Below are 26,312 nucleotides of genomic sequence, written 5' to 3' on the forward strand. Positions count from 1 at the left end.
ATCGCATGTGAATGAACCTCATAATTTGGGGACCAAACCGTGGAATTGTATTCTACATGACTCCTTACTAGTGACATATATAATGTTTTTACAGTATTTACATTATTGAAATCACTAGATACCCTTAAAATAAATCCCAACATTTTCAAAGCTTTATTGGTTATTATTTCAATATGCTTGATAAAGTTAAGTTTCGTGTCAAACCAAATACCTAAGTCATTAATTTCCGAGACAGATACTAACGACATGTTGTTAATGGAATAATCAAAAAATATTGGATACTTTATTCGATGAAACCTCATAATTTGACATTTGCTTATGTTAAGTTTCAAGCGGTTATCACGACACCATATAATTAATCTTGACAAGTTATTTGACAATATATGGCAATCGTTAATGTTTCTGATTGCTTTGAATAATTTCAGGTCGTCTGCAAACATTAACACTATAACGGTACAAACGACAAATAATACGAATACAAAAAAATATCTCCTAACCAACAGCTTTCAAGTTAATCGCCATGAACATCCGTAGCCTCAATAAAAACTTCGACAGCTTACTTGTACTGCCAACCAACTTAGGTAATGATTTCGATATCATCGTTCTATCAGAGTGCTAGAATAATGTAATTTACATGAAAATAATATTACCGAAACTAATAAATAACTACTTACAATACAACTCGGCACAGATCTCAATCCGACGGGGTCATAGACAAGGTCAAACCAATCTAAACTCTTTAAGATATTATGTATGGCTTATAAAGGGTGGATAAATTTGTGTTTTAACAGTAACAAGGCGTTGTTATATAGATTCAACCTCTCTTTTCTTATCCCCAATTTTAAGGGTAAGTACCTTTTGGTAAATTCTTGCCTTGGCTTTGTGCTTATGTATACATCCCTGTCTGTTCACTTTTTTGTTTCTTCTTGTTTGTTCTACTTAACCTTTCTTTTTGTATTTTTGTACTGTTTTGTATATGAAACTAATAATTTTGATATCAAAATACCTATTAACATGTACCCATTAACTTCCACATATGTATTGTAAGTTCATCTCGTCATTCAATGAGTTTTGTAACTCATCGGGATTGCTCTATCAAGAAATAAAATTAATTTAAAAAAACAGCAGATGACAACTGTCACACATTAGAAATGCGGACTTAAGCATAAAAAAATTGAGGGTAATTTAAATCCGGCGTACCAGAGCGTATGGACCACCATTTATTTCCAGTGTCATTGTGGTCGACATATATAACACAATAAAGTGACTAAAAACAAACACAAAAAAATTTATTCGAATAAAATAATGTTTATTGAAAAACAGAATAATGTTTGCTAATTTGTCGATCGGACAAATAGGCACCAAGATGACGATTAATTAAAAATAGTAGATGGCAGCACTTTCGTTTGTAGCAAGCACGTGGATTAAGTGTGTACGACAGACGTTAGCGTATTAATACAATACATTTTACACTCTATTAAAACATTTTTTTTTTCAGAAAACTGACTCATGTAATTTTACATTACAAACTTTGCAAATCCACTTTTCTTGAGAAAACTTATCTCATAATTTTAATCTAAGTCTTAATGTCTTATCTGCATTAATGATTGGAATTTCGTTAATTCGAGTCAAAAAGTGACGAGCCGTTTCTGACGTAATTTTGTAAAGTATATCTTCTCGTTTCGTGGACAATAAAAAATATGTATATATCTTTCCAAGTACTGTTTATTAGAGAGATTTTAAGAATAGTTTTATCAAAGGGATAACACCGTCATCATGCAAAAGAAAATGCTGATGGCTTTAGAAGGTGCTGCTGGGATCCCTTTGCAACACACTCGAAGGACCAGTTCCAAAATTGTTTTATTTATCTATTTACGCCTTAAAGGATTTAAATGGATTCAAAGTTATTGATTAGTTGATCAGAAGAACCATATGCACTACAGACTGCGCTAAATTAATTATAAATCTAATGTTAAATATCTCAGAATCTTAATACATAAAAATGTTAAATGGAAAGACCATATCAATCTCACAGTGGAAAGAATTATAAAACTAATCTATGTCTTCTATAACGTACGTAACATATTAAACAAGAATACTATCAAAATTTTCTATTATGCATTAATACATTCCATATTGCATTATTGGCATTATTGGATCGGGAGGGTCCTTTTAAGCTATTGTAGGGTAAATTATAAGGAGTTTACATCTCCCGAAAATAACTACAACATTATTTTTACCTACAATCTTGTGAGACTGGTATCATTGTAAACCTGCGCGAGGTACCTCACGCTGCAAATAATATTATTCTGTCTCCAGCACTCTAGCCCAGGGGGGTATAACTCCGCTTAAAAACGTCAACACAAATTATAGACATGGTAAAAATCTATGTTTGTGACGTAGGCGATGTGTATTTTTTTTGTTTCTCGCTCACTTTACCATAAGACTCGTGCGCCAGAAAGAGAGGGTTCGCAAACGGTGTAATGCGTGTTCTCGCCGCTAGGTGGCCGACTCATGCTTCCCGCCATTTCACTTCCTCTAAAAAACTGTAAGAAAAGTTTGACAGACGCCGTTGTTTGTCATCATAAAATTGTCAAATATCTGGTTGTGTAAAACAGTTGATTTATGTGTGATAAATAACATTTATGTGCCTACCGATAAAGTCCTTAAAACGTATTGTGTGAAAGGATGTACGGACAGAGACTATTCGACACAAGTTTCCAACCATAACCTCTGAGAGTCCATTTCGAGAATGGTGTTCAGCACGTATCATGACTACATCCTAAAAGGTATTCTATACTGCATCAGCCTATAATAATAATAATATGTTTTGTTAATTCGGTTAATGTAATAATTATATTTATTTCAGAGCATAACATCTCAACCAGCAGCGTACCCGTTGCTGCACAGGGGAAGCTAGTAGAAAATGAAGGTACACATCTGTTTTATATTACTTAAAAGGGAATAGTATTGTTAGTTTTGTTCCTCTAATATGTCAATCTTTACTTCAATTTCTTCAAGAACTATGATATATTTTTTTCCAGAAATGAGTGCAGGACCCAGTCATGTCTTCTCTGCAACCAGCAGCGTTGCTGTTGCTGCACAGGGGATGGCAGAACATAGATGTAAAATATCTTGCATAGGTGACCCATATGATCCCACTAAGAAATTTGCTATCAACGCTCTTGAAATTCATTATGTCGTCGAGTATGTACTGAATTATAATTGCGAAAATTTATATCTTGTGCCCGTTATTGAAGAAACCATTGCCAAATATATATGTTTTGATTGGCTTAATTGTAACGAGCATAAAAAAAATTATTCAATTCATTATCAAGATTACTGTACCATTTATAATCAATGCATGGTGTACCGATGTCAATAGAAAATTAATTAATAATAATAATAATAATACTTGGATGACTTGTATAGCGCCGTTTTTGTGCAAAAACACCTCAAGGGCGCTGTACAAACTTATAATACATTTGTACAGTGGTCTATGTTATTACTCAACTATTTATGGAGAAAATATACAGTTCAATACTTACCTGATAGGTAACTTGAGATTAACACTTAATTAACATTATCTAATTGTTTATTGGCGAAATTTAGATACAGGATTTAGGACTTAATTGAAAAATTGAATATAACTGTACTTTCTCTTAGGATTGGTATATTTATTTTAAGGATACGACAGCTTAAGGATACACTACCATACAATGGACCTGACTCCATGAAGAAAATGGCAGTACTGCAACATTTAAAATATGCTAAATATCGGAAGAAATGGTTGTCATAACTAATTTATTTTAATAAGTTAAAACCAATTAGGACCACAATTTGTTCCTATAAGCGTCTTTTAAATATCGTAGTACTGCCATGCTCCTCATTAAATCAGGTCCATTGTATGGTTGTGGTGTATCCTTGCCAATTCATTTTCTATTGACATCTCTATATGAGTAGTAGAATAATAACGAAAAAATAAATATACAAGTTAAATATTGTTATCGTTTGTAATTTTAAGCCAAATATTCTCTGATGCGGAGTTTACATTATTCAGTTTGGCTGTATTAGTCTGCAGCCCATTTTCAGTCACCGACTAGTGTTAATAAAAAAAATAGTCGAATTAGTTTATTTCATATGTCTAGTTTATATATAGTTCTACCTTTTTATTACATACTTGACATCATAATGAATATTCTCTCAACACCTTCTTTAAATTTTACTCTTATATTTGGTGTTTTTATTTGTTATTATTATACCCTATTTATTTATCAGGTGCCAATATGTATTGTTAAAACAATAACCTATTGTTAAATTTACTTTTCTGTTTACACTGTTACATTCTTTATGTTGTGTACTATTCCTAAGTTAAAAATATCTAAAAGGCATATAAAGTTTTTTAAACTAAAAAGTATTATATACTTACTATTTATATTTAAAAGTAGGAGGGAAACAAAAATAATAATAGTGTAATTAGACGCTAATACAGCTAAAACAGTAGGTTGAATCGTTGACTGCCTTATTGACAATATTTTTTCAATAGCCGTTGGATGTTGAAAGAAAATAACTAACATTTCCAACAGCTAGTTTTATATTGATACAGTAATTTCACCTTCTAAATGTGTTTTGTGCTTATATTATTGTATTTCATGTTTATATTTAAAAAATAAAATTATTGTACATGTAATTATGAGTTTGCTTTTCAGCTTCCTTCTGATAAAACGCTGTCCTGAGAAAATGAGCTGTAAAGGAAGTTACTTTAAAGGTCATTTCTTTCTTAGGACAGGGCTTTGTCAGATGGGACCTTGTGGTCTTAGGTGACATTTTACTTATGTTTTAGGCTAATGAATTGGGTTTTAGGTAGGTTCCGAAGCAGAATTAAATTGTCTATGGTTGCGCCTTTTTTTAAAATTTCCTCTATCCTTTGTCGATGGTGTGGTGTGACGTCGGCGATGCATGGTGTATACAAATTTGCCAGATCTATGGTTAAAACTTGACCAAAGCAAACGTATGGAAAGAGGGCGGAGTTATCAATCTATAGATAGTTGATTTATGCTCTAGCCGTCGGGTTAGCCTTAAATTTCTTCTAGCGTACGCGATCTATATGTAAATAAAATTATTATAAGTGAGGTTTGTTAAAATAAAAAACTAAATTTGAATTATCCAAATTCTCATTATTCCACACTGAGATTAATCACGAAACCTTGGATTCTGCGGATTAGAGAACCGCAGACCACAGATAAATCTTGAAAGGCGATGCACTACGTCGTGTAATATTTTAAATTGAGCCGCTATCAATAACAACCCTTACGTAGATGGCGATAAGGTTTTGCCTGTTTTGATTTATGCAAGAAAAAACATGGCCAAAAATTGCCTTTTATTTTATTTTGTAGATGTTCAGGCATAAATATTTATTTTTTTCGATCATTTTATAAATAACTTAATTTACCACATCATACAATAAAATCATAACCGAAAATGGGTTCGTAAGTAGGAGATTTTGAACATTAAAGCAGTTTACATAGGTCTTTACATTATTTTTTTCTGGGCTTATAAAAAGACTAATCTAAAAAATACTCGATTATTTCAAAGGCCAAGATGTATTCTACTCGCAGTATTTAATTAAAGCATCTGAAACATTTCTAGGCGACCAAATTTTCAAACCAAAAACACATGATTTTGCATTACTACGTATGGCATCGCCAAGTTGGATGTTGGACAAAAGCACGCACTCTTGCGTGACTTCTGCTTTATCCAACGTGTTTAGTATTACAGGAAGATCGGAAAGCATTTCAAAATAATATTATTATTAAATTCACTCAAAATAAGTCAGTCACTAAACGATGATACTTACATGATTTGCGTTCAAAATTTTTTAACTCATCAGTTATATTTTGAAGGTGAGATCGAAAAAATTCAGATGTGATTCTTAAAATAATTTTTGTGACATTTTTTAAATGATTAATTTCTTGATTGGGAATCAAATAGTAAGAGTAAAATTTATCCAATAAAAACGTAGTAAAATCATAACAGAAAACATTACTTTTCAGACGTCAAAAAAATAATATATTAGACTGCATTACATTTATCGGGCGATTCATTGTTATTGTTGATTGACAAGCAGCAGCCAGTGAATGCAATCAGTGTATTAAGTAGGTCATCAATCGTTAACAAGATCTAACTTAAGCCTGTGTATTCATTATTATTGTAAAATGCCTTAAAGGTGATTTTACACTTAAGCGGCGCCACAAAAATTTTGAAAATTTTATTATTTTGATCATATTATGGCATATAAATACAGGGTGTATCGGCACGTACCCGACAAACTTTAACCAGCTATTCCTTAGCATATTTGGAGTAAAAAATCTTATGTGCACTTTGCTGTCCGGTAACGTTTTTTTTTAATAAAAAATTTATTATTCATATTTTCACCACATGTCACCTCTGTTTTATCCTTTGTCAAAGTTTGAAAACCCATCTGGCAATATTTTATTCGAATTCCGTTGAATAATGTAAGAGTGTACCTATATTGGCGCACACTTACAATCACAACGAAATGGCACGGCACCATTCGTCTCATTTTTAACTATTATTATTTAGTGTGTGCGAAAGAGCGAAGACGCTTTTTGACATACTTGCTTATAACAGCTGTTGAACACGAAACGCAATGCAAATGACAGTGATGTAGTGTGGAAATTTTATTTTTTTTTGTTTTTAATTGAAAAAAAATGCTACCGGACAGCAAAGTGCCCATAACAATTTTTACTCCAAATGTGCTAAGGAATAGCTGGTTAAAGTTTGTCGGGTTAGTGCCGATACACCCTGTATAAATCGGAGCTTTAAAAATATTAAGATAATTCAAAGGATCTCGAAACAGAATAGATACCTACAAGGTCTTTAGAAATGTGTAAAACAATATGCGATGAGTCCTTTTTAAAAATGATTTGACCTTGAAACACATGGAGTAGGATTTATATCTATTACACAAAAAAGACTACCTTGTATAAAACCTTTTAACCACATTTAGCTCCGTTACAAGTGTTCCAGTGTTTGGGATATCGGCGAACCATTGTGTATTACCATTCAGTTGGGCATGGGTTACAAAAGTGGCTGAATGAAGGGATTGGAAATAGATGTAGGTAAAAATAAACAAAATGAAAAATATAAACATTAAATGTACGAAAAAAAAGCGTTTTTATTGGCTCTGCGATAAATATTTATTTTTCTAAATCATAATTCTTGAACAAAAAAAAGAACAGTTAACAAACAAACGAACACATGAGAAATGTTAGGTACTAAATGTACAAAATAAGAAAAACCTTTCATTATGATTCTATTACATTTTTGATAATAACTGTCTTGTTTTAAACATCACAAGTACAACCTCTCATAAATAATTATTTATTGTATCATTTAAACAAACAGCTTCGTCTGCTGCTATATAAAAGATCCAAATCCTTTTTACTTTGTCAACTCTGTAACAAACAACAACACAACTTTTCACTTCTTCAATAATTGAAAAATTATTCTGTTGCGTTTAAATTTTAATTAAATAAAATTTAATTTTTATACTAAAAAGAATTATTGCTTATAATATACTAATTGATTAAGATTGCTTATAATAAGCAATCTTCCGAACAGCCCTACCATTGATATGCTTGGTATAACTATAAGTGACCAGCTCAGGTACGGGGGCTCCATCGAAGCCAGAGTAAAGTTGGCCTCTCAGAAGCTGGGCGTACTGTACAGGGCCCGCAGATACTTTAATAGTACACAACTGCTGACCCTGTACAAATCGCAAGTGCGCCCTACTGTCGAATTTGGCAGCCATCTCTGGTCCGGAGCCCCTAAATACCTGAAAAAAACCCTTGACTCTGCAAAAACGGGCGGTCCGTTTGATAGATTCCCCAATCTTAACAAACGGACTGCAATCTTTAGAGCACAGGCGTCAGGTAGGTATGCTGTCCTTGTTCTATCGGTATTACAATGGAAGATGCTCTGAGGAACTAGCGTCATTGATCCCTTCGGCACCGGTGCGTAGTCTGGATACACGCCAAACGCGCGCCCAACATTTGTACACGGTTGACATTTGTCACATGAGAACGGGTCGCTTCTACGATTCGTTCTTAAGTTCAACAGCTCGGCTGTGGAACGAACTGCCGGCCTCTGTGTTTCCTCCCTCCTACAACATGGGACTCTTCAAGACCCATGTTCACTCCTTCCTCTCCACAAAAAGACCCTCCACACAGCATCCCCAAAGATGAAATAGGCCCTGAGGGAAATTACTTTCTTCAGGGCCTCATGTGTGGAGTTAATATAAAAAAAATATTAAAAAAAACCTTTACCGTTCTTTTATGTACACGATTAAGAACCATTAAATTACTTATAATACGATGACTAAGATTCCATAACTATAATGATGATAAATGAACCATCACGCCGTTGCTCCTCAGGCATAAGCAGAGTGGATGAGTTGCCAAGCAACTGTGTTTTGGCCCTCAATCCTTGCTCCATCCAAATTCCAAACATCATCTCAGATACTCTTTCATTATTACATCTTTTAACATGATCCGCAATAAGTGTTCATTTTTGCGTCATACATTCCTCTGACACCCAACTATTCAAGCACCCATTTCCTTACATTTTTCACTATCGGCAATGCATTCCTTTTGGAAGTCTTGATGAACTGCCAGTGCACGGGTGTAATACTCTCCGGTAAAATTAATATATATTCAAATCACAGACATAGGAATTAATAGACGAGAAGATAATGGCGAGGGGTAAAATCAACTGTTGAAGAACGAAGGGAGTAAGGCTGACTGTGATTCGTCAATAAATCAATCTGACAGTAAATAGGCATCTCGCATTATAATATCACCATTTACTTCTTAAAAGTAAAATCTGCTTTTGAATGAATAGACATTTTTACATGGGAGCGCAAATTACTCGCCACGTTATGAACAAATTTGCGAAGTCCAAATTCGGCAAAAAAATCGGTTCTATTTTCAGAGTCGAATATTTCGTTTAAGTATTTAGTTAAGACACTTTTATAAATGTTCATAATTTACTTCCCAGCAACCAACCAGCTTTGTGTTTCGCGTCCAGACGTTTCTCGGTGTGATAGTATATGTTTCTAAAACTGATCTATATTACGATCTATAAACGATGTGAATATGCTTAAAATAAAGTAAAATAATGCTTATATATGGAATGTAATACGAAAATTGGGTTTATTCTCTTTTTCACATCTATTTTTACAAGTTTTCATAGTACAAGTCAACATTTTGCCGTGTTATTTCGTAAAATGAACCGATGATGCCTCGACCATAGTTCGCACAAGAATGATGACGTCACGTTTTCAAATTTCACTTGAGGCCATACGCGAGCACAGCCGGCTCCAATGGAACCGGTATGGGGAGTGGGGATAATACGCTTTTAATCACTTAGGGCAGGTCTACTATTATTCATATTTCTATGGTTCAAATGGTTCCATGCTAACTCAACACAGTGACTATTCAACACACTTTTAAAAAGTGATATAAAGTCATTAAAAACGATGAAAAAAAGTAAAATTTTTATCTAACCTAACCTACTTAAAAGAGTTAATAAAGTTTTTGTTTCATCACTTTCCATGAATTTATATAACTTTTTAAAGATGTGATGAATTATCATTTTGATGATTTGTCCGGTCACCGTTCAAATGTAGATTCCTACAATGTCATGAATGTATAAAATCTGTTTTCTTTTTCATTTTAATTATTTTTTGTTTTCTTTACAGATATTTAAGAAGCTGTTTCGTTCTCTTACCTGAACATATTTTAATACTGTTGTGTTTTTGTTTATATTGTAGGCATCTTGCAACCTAACCAGTATGCGGGGACATCGGAGGTCACGATTATTTTGTAATAAATGTACTTGCTTGTCGAGAAAAGTCCTTGTGAGATTTTTCTGTATACAAATTTTACTAACAAATTACAGTTTACTAAATGTTACTAATACCTATTTTTTACTTGTACATCTCCTCGGCGGTAGTTAAATAAAAACTCTTTGCGATATGCTACCACTGAGGAGATATTTAAAATACCGTTTTTTAACGAATTTGTGTAACCATTTTTGTATAATTATTTTTACATATTTGCCTCTACAAAAATCCAGGAACCTCGTAGCATATTGAATCTTTCCTCTTTCGAAGCGCTACGTCACGGGGAACCTGCGAAAAATACTGCCATAACCATTTTACAAATTTGATCCCTTCAAGATCATTTTTACACTTTTATTTTACAAACATTTCTTATTTTTTGTCGTATCTTGACAAACTAAAAATCTAGTCGTCAAGATACACATTGTTATAACTGCTATGTAATAAAACTATGTAATTGTAATACAGTCGAGCTTGCAAAATCTCAAATTCAAGCGTCTGCCTTCGGCTAAACCACCGGCAAAGTGAATATGCAACATTTTACGGTGGCTTATGTACGCGTTTGTGGCGCGGATAGAATCCCCACCCTTTTTCGGTCGACAACCAAATGTCGGCTGCGAGTCAGCCTTATAGAATATAAGCAGCGACATTAAAAATATTAAATCAGTTCAATTTTACCACCAAAACAAGCGTTTTATTTCAACAAGTGACTCCTGCCTTCCAACTACCTCACCTCGCCTAGTCTTCTGCTACAAACCTTCTGGTGTTACCTCTTCAAGACCAGCCGGCCCTGCCTAGGAAAACCACCAGAAGCGAGCAGAGACGACAGCACACCCATTGCCCAATATTCACCGAACACCGGGTGCGGGAGGCAGATTGCAATAATTAATACAACTATCATCATCATCGGTTGAAGACACGGTTTGGAACCGGCGCCCAAATCTACAGTCTTGTGCGGACTCCCGTCCAGTATACACAGGGACATTTAACTAAGCTTTGGCCTTGAAACCCATTTTAAACCGCCACGCCCACCTCATTATTCTTATAGAAAACGAATAATATGGCTAAAAGCTCAGATCTCATTGGTAGAGCAGAAGGATTGGTTTGATCTCTCGCTCTCTACCATTATGACTCGTGTAACAGAAAGAGATGACGGAGTTTTGTCATTTGACTGTTTTCAAATCATTCTTATTTATACACGCGGGTTGTCATTTGCTGCCGAAATACTGTAATTTCGCGTCGAAAATATTGCTTATTAAAGTTGTTCGTCATAAAAATACAATATTAGCCAGTATAGTGTTAGCGAGTTACAAGCATATATTCATTCTACCTACGTAAGTTCAAGTTTAAAGTGAATTGACAGTTTTTAGGTTAGTCTTCCTCCACAACGTATAAATGTTATTTATTATATCGACCAACTTATTCATGTTATTGATTAGGTGTTATCCTGTATTATCTTATTGTTTTGGTGAAATTAAAGATTTTTAAACATATGCAACCTTGAGTTTAAAATAGGCAGAAAAATGTCGGAATTCATCGTCGTACTGTCGGACAATCATGTTTTGGAAATTTTCTTCAGTGTTTTTTGCAAATTTCTCGTCATTTTGGGTTTCTTCTTCTCCGATTAACAAGTTTCATCTTAAGGAAATAAACTGTAAAAGTTTATTTTTTTAGTCAGATGAACTTTTGCCCGTGGAAAACATTTCGACATTTTTCTGCTTCAAGGAAATTTTTATTTTTAAAATAGTTTTTTGGGCTAGTGAATGAATGGAGTAGGCCGAGAGCAATTATATTATCTATGGATATTATGTATATATCTATGGTTGCATCTTACTTTTAAATGGCCTTGAGTTTTTTCTACCTTGTCTACTGCTTTGCTCCGCCCGGTAGGTACTGCTTGTATATCTGTGGTTAAGTACTGTATAATTCTGTTGTATACAAAAAGCCCGAAGATATCGATCTAGAGAGTGGTATATTTATGAGTACACACTTCACATTGTTAAAATTTCTGGTTAGCTTAATTATAAATCCCAACTTTTTAAGCCCTTATTAGAGATTTCTGTAATATGGTTAACAAATGAAAGATTTGATTGAAAAGTGATGCCTAAGTCTTTGATATGGATTAATGTCTCAAGAACATTGTTATCAATCTTATAACCAAAAATCACTGGATTTTTTATTCGAGAAAATCTAACTATTTGAGATTTTGAGATATTTTTATTATATTATTATCTTCTTCTTCAATGATATAATATATTGATTAGTATAAAATATACAAAAGAGTTGTATTAAATGTAACAATAACCTCAATACTAACTACTCTATGTATTCACCAATTCCAAGAATTCATCACTGCGCAAACAAATACTGTGAACTTATTGATATATTTGGTGTTAATAACTTTGTGAGTTTCAAAAGGCAACTAATTTCAGACCTATTTGCTAGTTATTAACTTGTATTATTTATTAGCCTTAAAAAAAAGTCTTGTCTCTATACCTTCCAACGTTTAACTCACATACTCCTTAGTTTATTTGTTATTTATTTTTTGGACGCATATAAATGACTGTATGCATGTACGGTCATACTTGATTTATACTTTATATATACTTGATTTATACGGTCATACTTGATTTATACTTACGGTCATATTATACTTTGATTTACTTTACCATTTCAAGTACTAATATTTAAATTCAATATTAATTATGGCGTTGGTATTTTTCCATCACTTATTAGTTTTTTTTTCTCTATAGATACACCAGACATTATTTTTCTTCTTATTTTAAACATTTGTTTTATAATACATATCAGTATATTACATAAATTTATTTTGTAATTACCTTACGAGTAAATTATATTTAGCTATTTTATCCATGTACTATGTTAAACTTATATACATATACTGTCAATTTACTATGTAAAAGCCCGATAGGGCGTTAATGAATAATAAATAAATAAATTATTATGCCCTAGCTTGTTGAATTTTGTTCTATAACAAATAATAACCTATTATGTATACATTACTGCCGCAATGGATGAAACCGTAGTATATTGTCCTTGAATATCTCAAGAACAATAATGTGTTTTTACTTATGACGACATAATAACACTTTCCCAATACATCCGAACACCTCAGCACAGGTACTCCTAGTGAGGTGTTAACAAAACTCTTGTAAACTCTAGTTTAAAAAAATATAGAAAACGAATACGTGATTTATTTTACAGTAAATCTAGAAGAGAAACCTATAATTTAGAGCTGTTGGAATATTATAAAGGATGAAGAAAGCGATTTACAAAGATTATATGAACAACAGAGCAACATGTTACAGAAGAAAATTAGTTAACGTCAATGGTAAAAATAAACAATTACAATTACCATTACAATTTGGTAGGCGGGAATGGGTACCGCCGCCCTGGGAACCATTTATTGGATGACCAACACCTCTGCCACAGGTCACCCCAAGTGGTTCGCTACGTTTGGTGACTTAGCAGGGGTGCCCGGGTTCATGGGTTAAGGTTTGCCCAGGTCTTGGTGGCGGGTGCGTCGGCCCACCTTCTGCGTGGCGGGCCGGTTGGGAGATGCTGGTTGAGGGAGACCCTTTACAACCGGTTACCGCTGTCCGGGCTAGAGGTGGGTGAGTTCTGCATTTTTCCGGAGGCATCCGAGGACTGCTTCCTTTTAAAAGAACTCGAGTTCTTGGAGTGGGTCCCGGGTCCGAGTTCTTGGGTGCGGACTGGGTACTGGGCGACTACCGGGACGCACGGGTCCGGCCAATGACTCGGCACTCGGACTCGGATAGAACCCGCGAAAGAACTCGGACCCGTAGCAGGACAAGGACCCGCACAAGAACTCGGACCCACACGAGAACACGGAGTCAATCCCGTCACCCATCGCACCCGAGTCGCGAGTTGTGCAGTTTACATTTTGGCGAAGTTCAACGAAATCCATTCGTGTCTTGTCGTGTTCCAGCTGATTGGGCTACGGCTAATGCGAGGCCGTAACGGATGTAGTATTAGGTTCCAAGTTCCAGATGATAATTTTAGCACACGCGTAAGCAGTAATAAATCAAATGTAGTAACATAAATTTCGGTTGTCGTTGAGAATTTGTCGTTTTCATAATCTCTGTCCATCGATATAGATAAAGGTACTTGGTCGAAGCCTCTATCAAATGAAACTCAGTAAAGGCGAGATGTTTTAAAAACAAAGTCAGGAAGTAGTTAGGTACAGCATTGAACTATTAAAATTTTAACAATTAACAACATGTTTTAATATCTATTTATTCTAGACCATTTTTTTTTACTTTTACAATACATACACACTTTGTTCAATATATTATTGTAGGATTTGTGTATATTATATACTTGATTTGTATATTTTTCCTTTTGTATTCTTTTCCGTTGTAGTTATCAGTGACAACAAAAAATACAATATTTACAATGAAGTGTTATGGATATTATAAATAATAGGCAAGATGCTTTTTAGTGGCTTGTGTTTTTTAGAAGATAAATAAAAACATCCACTGGAGCGCTTTTCGTCAAATTTTTGCAAGTATTGCAATATCTTAGTAGCACCTCTAGGTACATCCTAGAGTACTTAGTGAGTCTAAAAATATTGGAAAAATGGTAAAATCTAGGTGAATTCATTGGCTATAAGCCGCAATAATCATTTCTTATTGTTTCAATACTAATATTTTGAGGAATGCTGTTAATTGTATCGAATGGCAGAATTGATTGCTGAAACAGAATTGATTGATAAAACTATCGACAATACTAGGGTAAGAGAGGCAGAATTGATTGCTGAAACAGAATTGATTGATAAAACTATCGACAATACTAGGGTAAGAATCAATTTTTTTTAAAGTGAAAACCCCAGTCACAGCCTAATTTTTATACACCTAATTAAATTAAATATTACTTAACTTATTTTTTTTTACATCACTCAAATAATTTATTGCTATTATTGATTTATTAGTACATGTCAGTCGATATTATTATTTAACTAATTAGCTCATCGGTTTAGAAAAGCAACTCATAACCCCAAATAACTCCAATAAGTACTAGATATTAAACAATAAACAAAACATCCACTTACTGTAAAGCAGGTAAACAGAAGATGTCTTCACCACCAGAACTTACCACTCACTGCAGGACTCGCGAGGCCGGTTGTGGAGGGAGGCATTCGGGTTCGAGACCCCGAGTCCGAGTTTTCTGGGAGTTGTTGATTAGAGGCATTCGGGTCCGAGTCCAAGTCCTTAGAGGCATTCTCGGGTCCGGGTTCTCTGGGAGTCGTTGATTGGAGGCATTCGGGTCCGAGTCCCAGACCGAGTTCTCTGGGAGTGGTTGATTACGAAAAGGAGTGGGAGTAGGACCCGCTTCCCGCAAAGGACTCGGGCTCAAGGACTCAATCCGGCTGAACCTACACATCGCTAGTCCGGGCCGCTCGATAGTACAGGGGCCCGACCCTCAGGCTCACGACTAAGGGTGGGCTGCCCCATCAGCGAGTGAAAAAACCCCGCCACTGCTGTTGTGCCGGTTCGTGACCGGAGGGGACCCAGCAGCAGCGTTTGGGGCGCATTGGATGCCTTCTCCAGCCGGACTCTCCCAGCCTATCGCCTAGCACCGCAGTGGGTGGGCTGGAACCAAACGCTCATCACTCTTGGACAGCCTGAACCCCAGATTCCTACCCACCCCTCATACCTTTCCTTTCCAGACCTTCCTTTCACCTCATACCCTTAAAGAATAATTTAAAATCATGAATATACATAAAAACAAACTTAACATCATTACAGCGGCGAGTAGCAGGCGTCCCCGGTGCGGGCCAAAACTGTTGGTAAATTTTGCCAACATTCGCGGTCTGCACACTAATTTAAATTCTGTTCATCACCATCTTTTGTCTTCTCTTCCTATCCGAAACTCAGATAGCCGAGCCGCCAAACTACTCCTATCTGGACTGCCCGGGCTTTAACCTTGCAAGCAAGTTCCGACTCAAAGGAGGAGTCTGCCTCTATAGTCGAGCTGACGTCAACTGTGTACGACTATTGAGTCTGGAAAACTCCAGATTCGACGTAATGTGGGTGCGCGTCAATCTTGCAAGTACGGCAAGATTCTACGCATGTCTATACCGCTCACCGAACCATAGCGAATCAGACACTTCCGAACTCTTCAAACATTTGAGCGATACTATTGATGATCTCTTGCCCCGCTACCCTTCGGCCGAGTTTATTGTTCTGGGGGACTTCAATGTTCATAACGAACCATGGTTGAAGTTTTCAGGCCCAACGGACTCGGCTGGCCGACAGGCGGAATCCTTTGCCATTTGCTACGGATTAGAGCAATTGGTTCAGGAGCCTATAAGGGTTCCTGATGTCCAGACTCACCGCTCCAATCTGTTAGACCTATTCTTAACTACTGTGCCACACGGTTATAAGATTGACGTCACAGCTCCTCTGGGATCATCCGACCACTGCCTAGTGACGACATCAATCCCCGTTAACCTCAGACCAACCAATGAGAGGCTGAGGAGAAAAGTGTGGCACTATAGGTAAGCAGATTGGTTCGGTATGCGGGCCCATTTCAACGCTTTTCCGTGGTCAGCTGTTTGTTTTCGGACTTTGAACCCTTCAAGATGTGCCCAGGAGATTGGTGAAGTCATCAAATCGGCGATGGATGGCTTCATACAATCGACTATTAAAAAACTGGTGTGGGCTCAAAGCCGTGGTTCAGTCGACAATGCTCCGAAGCAGTTCGACGAAAAAACGCGGCTTACCGAGCCTACAACACATCTCGAACGCCCGAAAGCAGATCAGCATACAACAAATCGGCAAAGGAATGCAAGAGAATCATTAATAGGTCAAAATTCGAACACGACCTGCAGATCAGCAAAAAGCTGGCTGCCTGCCCGCATGGCAGCAGAGCATTCTGGTTGCTTTTGGGCTCAATAGGTCGAAATTTCAAACCCAGTTTGCCACCTCTTACCAGACCTGACGGCTCACTAGCAAACACCGCCACCGAAAAGGCAAACCTATTAGGGAAAATGTTTGCGGAAAACTCGACCCTCGACGACGGAGGTGCTGTTCCGCCGTCGGTTCCTCACTGCGGCTTCTATATGAAAAAGCTGAGGATCCGGCATCGGGATGTACTCCACGTCATACGGGGGCTCGATGTTAACAAAGCTAGTGGACCTGATGGAATACCTGCCCTGGTATTGCAGAGGTGTGCTACGGAAATAGTTCCAGTTTTGACAAAGCTCTTCAAAATGTCCCTGAAGTGTGGCACTGTGCCCTCTGGTTGGAAAAAAGCGGTCATTCACCCTGTTCCCAAGAAAGGTGACCGCTCCAACCCGGCCAACTATCGCCCCATAGCGATCACATCAGTTCTGTCCAAAGTGATGGAACGTGTGATCAACGACAAACTGCTCACATACCTCGAGAAGAACAAAATTATCAACGACCGTCAATACGGATTCCGGCGGAACCGCTCGTGCGGTGATCTTCTCGCGTATGTGACGCATGTTTGGGGGCGGTGCCTGGAACGTCACGGTGAGACCCAAACGGTCGCACTAGACATATCCAAGGCCTTTGACCGGGTCTGGCACCGAGGACTTGTCAACAAATTGCCTTCTTACGGACTTCCCGCATCCCTGTGTGCGTGGATTGCTGACTTTTTAAGGGATAGGTCGATTCAGGCGGTTGCAGATGGTTTCACCTCTTCCTCGCACTCCATAAATGCTGGCGTCCCACAGGGATCGGTTCTGTCTCCGACTTTGTTTTTGTTGCACATCAATGACCTTTTGACATGTGCACAGATTCATTGTTACGCGGATGACAGTACAGTTCATGATAGCTTTTTGTTTGACAAGCCCCCAAAGGGCACACAAACTCCAACGGCTCGGAGGGCTTTGAAGGTTTGACGGTTATCTCGAGAGTATTTCCTCCTGGGGTAAAAATACTCTCGTCGAATTTAATGTTTCAAAGACCCAATCCTGTCTGATTACGTCTAAAAGGGATCCAAATGATAATCTAGTCTCCTTCAACGGAAGCAATCTTCCGAACAGGCCTTCCATTGATATGCTTGGTATAACTATAAGTGACCAGCTCAGGTACGGGGGCTCCATCGAAGCCAGAGTAAAGTTGGCCTCTCAGAACCTGGGCGTACTGTACAGGGCCCGCAGATACTTTAATAATACACAACTGCTGACCCTGTACAAATCGCAAGTGCGCCCTACTGTCGAATTTGGCAGCCATCTCTGGTCCGGAGCCCCTAAATACCTGAAAAAAACCCTTGACTCTGTGCAAAAACGGGCGGTTCGTTTGATAGATTCCCCAATCTTAACAAACGGACTGCAATCTTTAGAGCACAGGCGTCAGGTAGGTATGCTGTCCTTGTTCTATCGGTATTACAATGGAAGATGCTCTGAGGAACTAGCGTCATTGATCCCTTCGGCACCGGTGCGTAGTCGGGATACATGCCAAACGCGCGCCCAACATTTGTACACAGTTGACATTTGTCACATGAGAACGGGTCGTTTCTACGATTCGTTCTTAAGTTCAACAGTTCGGCTGTAGAACGAACTGCCGGCCTCTGTGTTTCCTCCCTCCTACAACATGGGACTCTTCAACTTCCCTTCACTCCTTCCTCTCCACAAAAAGACCCTCCACACAGCATCCCCAAAGATGACATAGGCCCTGAGGGAAATTATTTTCTTCAGGGCCTCCTGTGTGGAGTTAATATAAAAAAAAAAAAAACAACAACAACAACAGTTGAAGATTATATTTATTTACCTAAAAAAGAAAAACTACCATGAAAAATTTAAAACAAATACAATAATTACTAATCACATAAATAATTTCTTCAGTGACATTTGTCCAAGTTTCGATAACAATTTGTGAAGTTTAAATAAAACTATTTATGCGTGTCTTGTGAATGATTTTAAATCTGAACTTCAGGTTACATGTGACAATTATAAGACATCTAGATAAATGGTTTTTAAATGTGTCTCGTATAGCATTGATGATGGCTGAATTGCATCTTGATGCAATCGCGAAAATAACGAAAACAATTTATAAGTCTTTGACTGGCGAAATACTGTTTTTTTTTGGCAATTTTTTTGATACAAACAGATACATACATTTTTTTTTTCTTTATTCATAAAATATATTTGGATACAGGTTTTTACATGCTTTTCGGCTACCACACTAGACACATATCCGTATTATGGTAGTCGAAATTGTTGTATAATTATATAAATGTAATACATAATTCATTTGTTAATGTATTATTTTCTGAAATGCAATGTATTTGTACAACAGGTATAGGTTAAATAGGTTTAACTGAAAATAAGAAAGAGATGAAAATAAAGATTAAATTAATTAATTATTTTAAAAAGATATTTTAAACCGAATTCAAATGAAAAAAGAATAATAAAGCAAATGAACTTACTTTAATTATGTCAGGTATTCTTTAAAATAGTTCTTTCCAAAATTATATAAATTATACAAAATATAAGGCAGTAACAAAAAAATCCCACAAAGGCGAAGCCTGTGCGTGGGCATTATAAGGTATGTATTCAAAACAGTGGTGGTTACATTATCTATGGTTTAAATGAAAAAAAGAAATATGAATAAAGAAAAAATAAATATACGGTACATTTTTGCGTATTTAATAAAAAACAGTTTAAAAGAAGTTAAACTTTTTTTTAAATTTAGATGGTAACATATTATCATTTATATAGGTATCATATTCGTAGTATTATAGAAAAATTTCTCTCACTTCCAGATACTTTTTTACCCAGCTTTTGACATTTATTTTATACGAGTTTAGGTTTTGGCACATCTTGAGGGAACTCTGCAAGGAATTAAACAATTTTGGGCCAATATAGTTAATGTGTCTTTGGGCTAGCCTAGTTTTTCAGTGAGGCACTGTGTACACGCATATGTTGTGTCTCTGGCTGTTTATATATATTCATCTACTTACTACGAAAATATTTTGACAGTATATGCCATAGGAAACTAATCAAAACATTAGAATGTATTAGAATTCAAGGAAAGGAATATCTAAAAGAAACCAATGTGTAAAAAATAATAATGAATTGAGCGAACCCAAACATTCCGAATTTGATGTCCCTCAAGGAATAGTCCTAGGTCCAATATTGTTTATCATTTTCGTAAATGAAATGCTATCAATTCCGAACGTTTGAAAAATAATATCTTTCTTGAGTTGATCATACAAAAAATCTGGGAAGAAGCATAGCAAAGCGCGAAAGTAGAAATAACCAGATTTAAACTAAGGTTGAAAGACAATTACCTATCCTTAAGGCGATGCCATACGTATAGTAACGAAAAATCATGAGTTTTTGTTTTGAAAATTTGGCCGCCTAGAAATGTTTCAGATGCTTTAATTAAATACTGCGAGTAGAATACATCTTGACCTTTTGAATAATCGGGTTTTGTTTAGATAAGTCTTTTTATAAGCCCAGAAAAAAATAATGTAAAGGCCTATAAAAACTGCTTTAAAGTTCAAAATCTCCTACTTACGAACCCATTTTCGGTTATGATTTTATTTCATAACGTGAAAAATTAAGTTATTTATAAAATGATCGAAAAAAAATTAAATATTTGTGCCTGAACATCCACAAAATAAAATAAAAGACACTTTTTGGCCATGTTTTTTTCTTGCATAAATCAAAACAGGCGGATAGGTTTAAGCGGGAATTTAAACCTTATCGCCATCTACGTAAGGGTTTTTATTGATAGCGGCTCAATTTAAAATATTACACAATGTAGTGCATCGCCTTACAAAACTTATTACATAACATTTACACGAACGGATAAATACCTTTCAATAATAAATTCGACAATTATTATTCATAACTATTCTAAAAAGTATTCCGACGACTGCAGCTCCCCAAAATGCTCAATACTGACAAAAAAAAATTTTTGGCATAATAATAGATCAACACATTAAATGGACAGAATATTTTCGGACTCTATTAAAATAATACGTAAACTTTACTACATTTTCCTTAAACTGAGATATATTCTTCGAAAACCTATGCTACGGAAGTTATATTATGCAATATGCAGTTAAAGTTTATTTTTACTGCGCTCCAAATGAAATCAGTAGTCCCAAGATCCGTATAACTGAATGTCTAGAAGCAATAACTCGTTGGATGTCTTCAAACAAGCTGAAGCTCAATCCATCTAAGACTGAGTTTCTCTGGGCAGCCACAAACAAACGTCAACATTTCATAGACAATTCACCTATTACTATTTCCGGCAGCGATATCATCCCAAAAACAACAGTCAAACTTCTCGGTGTCAATTTAGATTCAGACTTTTCGTTTAAAAATCAAATAAATAGGACTGTAAGCACCGGTTTTTTTCACCTAAGACAACTCAAGTCTGTCCGAAGAAACCTTCCTTCAGAAGCAACAAAACTACTTATCAACTCTTACGTAGTCTCACGTCTCGATTACTGCAACGGCATTTATGCCAGCCTTCCAAAATATCAAATTGACAAACTTCAATCACTGTTTAATGCAGCAGCACGGCTCATAACCGGGGTTCAAAATATTCGCACATTTCAGAACACCTGGCTCACGTGCCCTGAAAGAATCCAGTACAAACTGTGCTGGATGGTGTTTAAATCCATCAATGAAATGGCCCCACCCTACATCTCTGAACTATGCTTCCCGGAAAACACTGGTATGAGGCAGTCAACGCTTAGATCAGCAACATCATCAGCTGTAGACTGATAGAACCTATGCGCAAGCCAAATACTAAGTTTGGTGATCGCGCTTTCGGAGTATCTGGGCCGAAGGCTTGGAATAAACTCCCTCCGGAACTAAGATCCATAACAAGTCCAACAGAATTCAGGTCTAAACTAAAAACTTACCTTTTTAAGCTGTCATACCCTTAAATTAAATATACCAATCCTAAGAGAAAGTCAAGTTATATTCAATTTTTCAATTTAGTCCTAAATCCAGTATCTAAATTTCGCCAATAAACAACTAGATAATGTTAATTAAGTGTTAATCTCAAGTGACCTACCAGGTAAGTATTTTACTGTATATTTTCTCCATAAATAGTTAAGTAATAACATAGATCACTGTAGAAATGTATTATAAGTTTGTACAGCGCCCTTGAGGTGTTTTTGCCCAAAAACGGCGCTATACAAGTCATCCAAGTATTATTATTATTATTAATAGGATAGAGAGGAGCACATTAAACCAACTTAGCTCCACTGGAAGTAGTCCATAAAAGACTCAATTAAATACTTTAAAAAAAATTCAGTTTATGAATTTAAAAGTGCATTACTCCACATCCACAAAGATGAACTAATAATAAAATCATTGAGCACCAGAACGAGAACCACGGGACAAATAACAATTCCTAAACTCAATAGAACAAAGGCACAACACTATTACTGTGATGTTTGGTAATAAGTTGGGTTTTCAAGCGATAGATGGCACCAGTCATAAAACTTACTCCAGAGTCCGACAGATGTCGCTAGAGTGTAGCAATTGCCTGTGGGATATTATTGCCAGACAACAAGCTTCTAGAAACAGAGAATTCCCAACCCTCGGGTAATGAACAGTGTAGCTAAATCCAGACTTATCTATTGTAACGTAAATAAACGCAATTATAGTAAAAGAACCTTTTACTTTATCAAAGAGTTCCCAACACAGAAATTTGCAAGTAAAGCAGAGATATAACATAACATAGCATAATACAGCCATTAAATGTTTTAACAAACTCTCTAAAGAAATACAAGCAGAAAAATGTTGTCACTGTTTTCGGATATTTTATGCGTTTTACATACATAGAATGCATACGCAAGTAATATCATTTGAGATTTTAGTAATACGTTCATCAGAAATAATTAAAATGTGAGCGAAGCAAATCCCCGAGTCTTATGTCGCCCATTTAATATGGAATGTAATGTTGCCTGTAAATAAAGAAATTTATAAAAAAAACATCTGAATATGACACAAACGATATGAAGATTCTTTCAACATCAAATTAGCACAAAGAACACAACAAATCTGTACTACTAGAATTGGCTCTTCATTGAACTTTGTTACCGTACATACTAAAAAAATTTTGGTCAGAGAACCTATTTATCCAGATCTATTTAATATTCTTCCAGATTTTATTGAGTGTTCATTCTTGAATGATTTAAAAAAAATTTCAGTTATGAGGAAAATCAAAATACGTTTCATCCTATTTTTACATTAACCCTACACAAGAGGCACTGTGGCAGATAATTTCCCTCAGCTGTGCGGAGGTCTTTTTTAAGCAAAGAAAGGAGAGAAAGTTTTGGGAAGTGAAAAGGTATGAGGGTTGGGTAGAAATCTAGTGGACAGTATGTCCAGGAGTGACGAAGAGGTCCACGCAGCTGGTGTGCCAGAACCAACCCGGACACCCCTGCTAAATCACAAAACGTAGCGAACCACTTGGAGTGACCTATGGTAGATGTGTTGGTAATCCAATAACGGGTTCCTGGGGCAGTGGGGCATCCTTGTCCTTCCTTGAATAATAATATTTTGTTTAAGTTCCATTTCCTTAAGGAGAAAGGCGTTTTTGGATTTGGGTTTAAATTTGAGGCCAAAATATCCAACCAAACTAATAAATTATTTTTTTTATTGGAAAGGTATTGTAAATGCATGATAATAATATATATTTTTTTAAGAAATTTTCAAATATAACTAAAAATATATGTTATGTGTCCATAAATATGTTATGTGTCCATTTTTTTATAAATTAGATATTAAATAGAATTAACAACAGAAAATAATAGTATAAAAACAATAGAAAGTGTGTAATAAACAGAAAATAAATAGGTTTCTCATAACCTCCCTCGCAAGGCTAGCGGTTAGCCTGTGTTGAGGTACTCATAACCTGCCTCACTAGGCTAGCGACTATCCTGGATATCCTATGATCATATACAAAGGACAGTCTTTACAAATGACATGCCTTCTCCAGAGCTTGAGCAGTGCTACACAAGGCTTTGCCTAAGTGACCAATTGGATTACTGAAACTCTACTACATCAAAATATGAGGACCATTGTAAACTTAGACGATTTCCTTCTGGCCCGCCAGGATATGGAAACCCTTAAGGTCTAAACCAACGTCTACGTTGAATGTTGAACGATCTCCGTTGGACCATCAATTTGAACAAATACGTCAGCGAGTGTCGGCAAGTAGTAGAGTATTTGGGTGCAATGTAACTGCAAATGCACTCCATGATGAAACTCCTCATACAAACAGGAATTCTCATAAAGGAGCCCGTAATGAAAAACATATCCCGGTGGGCACATAATGGGTCATTATGCCTCTACACGTACGCGATGCCTCTCATTTCCTCTCAACCTGTAACTGCAATTATTGGCTAATATCATAGACATATGAATATTAGTAGACCTGCCCTAAGTGATTAAAAGCGTATTATCCCCACTCCCCATACCGGTTCCATTGGAGCCGGCTGTGCTCGCGTATGACCTTAAGTGAAATTTGAAAACGTGACGTCATCATTCTTGTGCGAACTATGGTCGAGGCATCATCGGTTCATTTTACGAAATAACACGGCAAAATGTTGACTTGTGCTATGAAAACTTGTAAAAATAGATGTGAAAAAGAGAATAAACCCAATTGTCGTATTACATTACATATATAAGCATTATTTTACTTTATTTTAAGCATATTCACATCGTATAATATGGATCAGTTGTAGAAACATAATATTATACTATCACATCGAGAAACGTCTGGACGCGAAACACAAAGCTGGTTGGTTGCTGGGAAGTAAATTATGAACATTTATAAAAGTGTCTTAACTAAATACTTAAACGAAATATTCGACTCTGAAAATAGAACCGAATTTTTTTGCCGAATTTGGACTCCGCAAATTTGTTCATAACGTGGCGAGTAATTTGCGCTCCCATGTAAAAATGTCTATTCATTCAAAACCAGATTTTACTTTTAAGAAGTAAATGGTGATATTATAATGCGAGATGCCTATTTACTGTCAGATTGATTTATTGACGAATCACAGTCAGCTTCACCCCCTTCGTTCTTCAACAGTTGATTTTACCCCTCGCCATTATCTTCTCGTCTATTAATTCCTATGTCTGTGGCTAATATCAATTTATGACTCGTTGGTCACCATTGTAATGCAATTAACTCGTGTACAACTCAACCACTCTAAGGCCATTGTAACATGATATTGAATAAAAAAGTACGATGATTAACTTACATTTATTAAAATCAAATAGAACTAGAGACTCTCAAATTGACAAGATTAGCATAATCTTTAGGGGTGAGCGGCAAGTCGAAGATTTGCTCGCCCGGAAGGAATTTTAATGGTAGCAATAGATAGTTAAAAGTGTGACATTGTGTACAAGATTAATATCTGACCTGATTCACAGAAATGAGCCACAGCTCTTAGGAAAGAACTCTAAAAAATTATGAGATAGACATGATGACCAGCGAACACATTCAACTAGCTAAGTCCACCATCAGCGTCTCCCGTAAATTATGTAGACTGAAACAGTTGCCCGAATCCCTCCTATTGGATTGCGTGACCTCACTCCAAGGCTGTCGGATTGGTACTGGCCATAAATGAACCACTCACTAGATCAATATCTTCGGGTTTTTAGTACTGAGCCCATGGGTCCTAATGTTTGCCATAGATAAAAGTCAGTAACTGAAAAATATACGTCACTACTACACATATTCACCATCGACTAGGATAGAAACTATAAAAAAGGCGTAACCATAGACAATATAATTCTCATTCGGAGCCAACCCATTGGCTAGCCTAAAATCGGCCAATGACAGCGGCCTATAAACATGCATGAAGTTCGTGACAGCGGCGTATAAACATGCATGAAGTTCGCATTGGTTTGTGGAAAATATACGTCACAAGTCACCCATAGAGATTACCGTGTCTTTTTTTCTGACCCACTTTTTTCTCGGAGTTATACCCCCCTGGTACTGGCCATAAATCAACTATCTATAGATTGATAACTCCGCCCTCTTTCCATACGTTTGCTTTGGTCAAGTTTTAACCATAGATCTGGCAAATTTGTATACACCACGCATCGCCGACGTCACACCACACCATCGACAAAGGATAGAGGAAATTTAAAAAAAAGGCGCAACCATAGACAATTTAATTCTGCTTCGGAACCTACCTAAAACCCAATTCATTAGCCTAAAACATAAGATAAATGTCACCCAAGACCACAAGGTCCCATCTGACAAAGCCCTGTCCTAAGAAAGAAATGACCTTTAAAGTATCTTCCTTTACAGCTCATTTTCTCAGTACAGCGTTTTATCAGAAGCTGAAAAACAAACTCATAATTACATGTACAATAATTTTATTTTTTAAA

The 26,312-nt window shown here is 36.2% G+C and overlaps 1 protein-coding gene across 1 annotated transcript in view; it reads right to left on the reverse strand.

Annotated features, from left to right (window-relative positions):
- The window catches only part of LOC149414998 (uncharacterized), a 38,989-nt gene extending 25,175 nt beyond the window's left edge, over window positions 1–13,814 (reverse strand). Inside the window, exon 1 of the mRNA XM_089642970.1 lies at window positions 13,676–13,814. Within this exon, the coding sequence (XP_089499096.1) occupies window positions 13,676–13,814 (139 nt within the window). The remainder of the gene's footprint in view (window positions 1–13,675) is intronic.
- Window positions 13,815–26,312: the final 12,498 nt, after the last annotated feature.

Source organism: Hesperophylax consimilis, chromosome 19, assembly GCF_061612785.1.
Source record: "Hesperophylax consimilis isolate HC1 chromosome 19, BYU_Hcon_1.0, whole genome shotgun sequence".
Lineage (NCBI taxonomy): Eukaryota > Metazoa > Arthropoda > Insecta > Trichoptera > Limnephilidae > Hesperophylax > Hesperophylax consimilis.